Raw genomic sequence first — 6,000 nt, 5'->3', positions numbered from 1 at the left:
ACTCTATGTGCTAAATCAAGAGTATATGGGGGGCACGGCGTTATACCATTCCAAATAATTTATAAATAAGTGTGTTTCAAGAACAAAATAATATAGAATTGAATTTGAATGGTTTTATTTCATTTTAGGCTTTGACATTAAATTGCATAGATGCACTTCAAATGTAAAGATGGTCTAGATTAATTAAATTTCATTATTTTCCAAAAACGCTCAGTTGCACCTAATGAGGTATATAGTTGAATCATCAAGTCTACGTGAACATATGAATGCTAATTGGCAGATTCATCATTGCTTCAAGTGATTTGGTTCCGCAATTCCACCTCATTTCTCTGACTCCTGTCTTTCGTAAGATGAACTCAAGTATACATATTCAGGTTCATGTGTAAATGCACCAATATCATTAGCACAATGACTGATACTTTGATAATGATAACGACAAAACTATAGCATTCACTTAAGATAATAATATATAAACATTAATGAGTGAAAAGGAGGAGGACCAATTCATGTTATATCTTTGTTTTGTAGTTACCAAACTACTCTAACAAATCATCATAAAGCTATGCCTTACATATGGTTGTATAGGGGTTACGATAGAATTAGGGTAAAGGTTATTTAGGAGGAGTATTACTGTATACTGATAGTAATATATATTTTTTATCATTATTAGCATGTGGACTTTTTAAAATGCTTTTGTTTCGAAAGAATAATGCACAATTTTTCCAGAAATGTTTTTACTAAGCAACAGCTATTTCTTATTCGAATTTTCATGCATGGAGGAAGTTAGCAATATGATATTACCTTTTAGAATTTTAATCACTAATAATTTTGTGTATGATTTTGTTGTTACATTCTGTTGAAATAGTGTAATAATAATTGTGTATTTATTTCATTAACAAAAGCTTTGAAAGTCATTCAGTTGTCTTGCTAAACTTAATATACAACATTATGTTTACATTTGGACCCTCCATGGGCGAGGTAATTAGAAGGCTGGGTTAGACAAAGTATATATATGTATACATAACTCCTTATTGAGAGTTTTTCTTCATTTGTAACAATGTAATATCAAATAGGGTTTAGGGCAAGATGGTCCTATCTGCAATAGCTGCCCTATAGACATGTTGACAATTTCTACTTACTATATTGTATGCATCTAAAATGACACCTGGCAGCTTTTGCCAAATAGGGCTTTCTGGTCTTAAACCCTCGATTGTGTCAAGTGTGTTTGTTTACTGTGCCATTTCAAAATGGCATGCCAAGGAGGTATCAAGGCACATTTACGAATTTATACGACAGCAGTAAGAAATGAGATATTCTGTTGTATTTTATTAAAAGCTTATTTCCCATTGTCTTTTTTGAAATTATATAACTTTTAACAATAGAAGGTTCATACGACATTAAACACATTTGATTACCACCTTTCCATCGGAAGCATATAATAATTCTTGGAGTTATATTAACTTAACAATAAAAATAATATTAATTCTGTACTTAAGATAAAATGCTTTATGGTTACATTTATATATCTTTTAATGTAATAAAGTGAGTCATATATCTGAATTTCGTTCAACTTTAGGAACGTTTATTTTATCTAAGTAATCTATAGCTCAAAAATCAAGAAATTGACAGAAAGCAATAGTCTTAATGAATAAAAAAATGGCGAACTGTACTTATTTGACTCTTGCTGACGTGCTATTAGTATTTTTATAAATTGCTCATAAAACACCTTGAAATCAATATGTGTTTTGTCATTTAGTTTGGTTAATGTAGGCGTTTCTCAGAATCACAAATGCCTTTGATGTGAGATTTCAATATATTTCTTGAAAAGTGGATTTTTTTGACAATTTAGGAGGGGGTTGCGTAGCACCAAACCCCCCTGGCTACGGGCTTGTGACTTTAGCTGTGTTTTGATTATCAAATTTAACAAGGTCATCGTCAATGTAAAATGCAATTTCAGAATAATTAAAGCGAACATTATATTTGAATATCACCTTAAGATCTCTGGACATTTTTAATTTAAAACCGGCTGAATGGACATAATTCACATACATTTCATTATCATCACGCTGCACCACAAGCTGCATTTGAATATTCTACAGAAACAGTGTTTTCTAGACATGTAATTTTCATCTTTCATGCGCTTGACTTTTAAGTGAAAAACACCATTTAATATGAATTGACCATAAAACGTTGAACAAAAATATCTATTTTGAATTATTTTAGTTTTGGTCGTAATTGATCAGTTGATATTAATATATATATATATATTGGTTTATCCATTGAGAACATGACCAATGATAATAATTAATATGATCAAACTGCAATACCCACAGTGTGGTATTTAAAAACAACATGAACTTGGTTTATGCTCTCTTGTTTTTGTGTCAAATATTAACTCATTAACATTTTGGAGTATCATTTCCTCGTTATTGATTCTTTAAATGTCAGATCGAATGACATTGATGCGTTTTATATTGCTTACATGAAAGGTCGTTCAATGATCTAAACCTGGTAGGCAAAAAAATATTGCAATGAGAATAGTAAGACATTATGTGACCTATTTTGACATGCTAAATACGAACATGAACTAATGAGGCAAAATATACGAAGTTTCCAGAGCCACTAAGTCAAAAACGTAACTATTATTTTTGCTATATGATGTACACAAATGTGTAATTAAAATTACGTCATTATAGATATGCAATAATGATTATATTGAAAATATTAACGCGTAATTAGGGCGTAACTTTACACAATGGATATTTGTACAAGAAAGAAAACTACCGTTAAGGCTCTTCTATGGTAGAAATGGGCAAGTTCATTCTCAACAGCCAACTAGTTTGGTCAACGAATAAACAAACAAATAAACAAACAGAACAACAAACATAAAAACACGAAGATGGACATGGCACTTACCTGCAGGTACAATGACTCTCTTCTCATTTGTGGTGACATTAGGGGAGCTGGTGACGTTCTCGTCCTCTGGTTCTGCTCCAGGGTAAGGCGGACATTGGTAAGGGGGTGCTGCCTGAGTCGCTTCCGCTAATCCGGGCTGACCCCGTTTGTTTACACTACAGTCCAAAGGTGATTCTGCCGGTTCGACTCGTCACCGCCTGTTGCACACTTTCATTGTCCGTGATCTACCTCTTGTTTCATTCTGGCAATATGATCCTGACACTGGTTCCAATCGTGTTGTTGGTGTTGTTGAGGTTGTGGCGTCGTCGGATGTTGTTGCGACGCGTTTGCGCCGTTTCCTTGCTGCTGTTGGTGCCCCGGCTGCTGCGGTGCTCCAAGCGGCGGGTCGATGCTACAATGTGGCGATGGTACACCGGGCGATAGCAGGCTTTGATACAGCCTGTGCTATGGACGGCTGCTGACGGAGACACGGCACTCGTCGTTTTCGGTGGTTCTTGATGATATGTGTTATCAAACAACGACTGGTCCTCGGAGACTACCGATAACGCTTCCTGTAAGAGTATTAGAGAAGAAACGGAAGAAATATGATGTCACTTGAAGATATTCCGGAAAAGCGGCGCATAATTATCAAATACAATGATATGTATCTAACATTGAAATTAAGGACCTTGCTTTTAGCGATACGATTACTTCAAGATTGTAATAAGTGAATATGAGCACCAAAAATGGCCCCTCTTACCGTACTTAGAGATAGTGTTTGCTCACAACAACGTACAACATTACACTGATACAATGAGTCTCTGTATCATCTCCCAGGGGTACATGCACTTCAAACAATTAAAATAAGTCCATTGTCAATTGGGTGTCAATGGGTAACTTTGAGGTGGGTACGGGGCTAAGTGGATGATCACTCCGGCGGCTCAGCCTCCACTTTACTAATTCTATTGTAAGAAACAAAAGGGATAATTAAAAAAGGAAGCGACCGTGAGACCCAAAGATCGTGCCGATGCAATGTCTGAGAAAAAAAGATGAGTCGATGGTAAATTGTGAGTTTTCCCATAGACAGGTTAATGAAATGATGTGTTTAGACAACCTTAAATATAGTTTGTTTGTTTATGCGTGTTCATTTGTTTGTTTATCATTGATTGAATATAATTTTTGCATTTTATGTAAAGTTGTGGAAATGGCAGTTATTATCTGTTCTCATGTACGGACATGTTTCCCACTAAAAAGAGTATCATGATGAAAGGTATATGGATAGAGATAAATATTAAATGTAAAAATGAACCAAGGAACGTCTTCTTTTTATTTATTTATTTATTTATTTATTTATTTATTTATTTATTTATTTATTTATTTATTTATCTGTTTATTTGTTTATGTATTTATTTATGTATTTATTTATTTATTTATTTATTTATTTATTTATTTATTATTTATTTATTTATTTATTTATTTATTTATTTATTTATTTATTTATTTATTTATACATTTTGCATATGTTTACAGTATTTTTAAAACTATGATATTTTGAATAATATTATTATTCATGTTTTTCAACCAGACATCAAGGTTGACCATTGATGAACAATTTTTTGTTTGTTTCAAACAGTAATATAATAAATAAATGAAAGTAAAAACGTACAGTGGTTTGCCCATGTGCAGGATATGCATTTTACTCCTGCTTAAAAAATCCGACACATCCCAACACAGTTTCAAGCCATGAAATACGATTTTGGTCAAATTTTCATTCTTTTTGGTCAAAATGTATGAATTAATATTAGTAACAACTGCCAAGAAGATTTTTTGGTCCTTTTAAGCTGAAATGATGCGTTACTGTGGAGCTCTATGGGGTTAATTTGGCTCATTCCAATTAAATGTAGGCTAAGCTTTGGACATGTGAAAACATTACAAATATGCCAACACATTTTGAAACAAAAATCTACCAAATTGATTTAAAATAAGATCGTACATTGTGGCTTTAACGGAAATGCTACGTTATCGCGTTATTTCATCTTCCACTGCCTTATCGTCGTTACCTATCAATTTAAGCGACTATCGCTCGCGACAAACCTTTCAACCGAGCCCAATCATGATCATCATACACCACCAGTGGACCTTATCGTGACCTGCTGACGAATAATTGGCCTATTATAGGCACGTGCCATGGTAGATTAGCGATATGAGTCGCGTGGCGCACAACTTGAAGTTGTCTTTGGACTTCACTTCTCAGCAATTGAAACAGTGACAAGGATTTCACACAATAATGTCAGTCTGTGACTTTTCTTATGTATAGATTGATTATTTATGATAGAAATAATAAATTCAACTGTACGCCGCCCATGGAAAGTGAAATCGTAATTTCAGAATAATTCCTTTCATTATTTAATATAAAAAAGGAAGGACGAGGTATAATTTATAACTCAAATTAAAAAAAAGGTTAATAAAGAAAATTAAAAAAATGTATGTGAGATTGCAAGTTAGTAATACAAAATGCTATTTTGAGGGACCTTAATAAAGCCGTAAAGTTCAATCAAAAAAACTGCCGACGCATCGTACCCAAACATGATGAAAAGTACCCATCAAAATACCCCATCAAAATAACTCTAAGTCATGTAACTAATAAATCAAAACTTGGTTCAAAATCCGGCAACACCGCTATTGAGCTTCCCTGTGCCAAACCTGTATGTTGATATATCCAACCCCATCATGCAATGCTGTTTTAGCACGCGGTACAAGTACCATAAGTATGTAGCAAAATAATACCCCAATTTTGGGGCCACTTTGATTAAAACTGTAATTTAATGTGATAAATGTATTAAAAGAATCCACCATAAGAAAGAATTTTTGCCAAAAATTAGAAACAAATATCAATATTTTCCCGTTATTTACCCAGTTATTTAATTAATACTTCCGATCTAGATATTTAGGTCAACTCCGGGGGTCAACTTAGGTATTTTAGTCTCAGTTTCTGCGACGGTAATGAACACCAATTAGTTACTCCTATGATAGGTGGTCAGCTATATAAAGCAATATAAAGCAATATAATATAGACAATAGAAAAAGTACAATTTATTTTTACAG

The 6,000-nt window shown here is 33.4% G+C and overlaps 1 protein-coding gene across 4 annotated transcripts in view; it reads right to left on the bottom strand.

Annotated features, from left to right (window-relative positions):
- Window positions 1-2,986: 2,986 nt before the first annotated feature.
- LOC140170043 (uncharacterized) overlaps window positions 2,987-6,000 on the bottom strand; it is a 91,989-nt gene continuing 88,975 nt past the window's right edge. The window contains exons 1-2 of one of the 4 annotated variants that reach the window (XR_011861467.1): window positions 3,656-3,716; window positions 3,350-3,467 (exon numbers count right to left, since the gene is read on the bottom strand). Coding sequence is in view for 1 of the 4 variants with exons in the window: in XM_072193358.1 (XP_072049459.1) it covers window positions 3,153-3,467 (315 nt within the window). In the remaining 3 variants the exon portion in view is untranslated. Of the gene's footprint in view, window positions 3,468-3,655; window positions 3,717-6,000 lie in introns of those variants that run through there. The other 3 variants (XM_072193358.1, XR_011861466.1, XR_011861465.1) reach the window with 3 other exon arrangements.

This window comes from Amphiura filiformis, chromosome 14, assembly GCF_039555335.1.
Source record: "Amphiura filiformis chromosome 14, Afil_fr2py, whole genome shotgun sequence".
Taxonomy (NCBI): Eukaryota; Metazoa; Echinodermata; class Ophiuroidea; order Amphilepidida; family Amphiuridae; genus Amphiura; species Amphiura filiformis.
The sequence above is the reverse complement of the archived record's forward strand: the minus strand, read 5'-3'. Positions and strand labels throughout refer to the sequence as shown.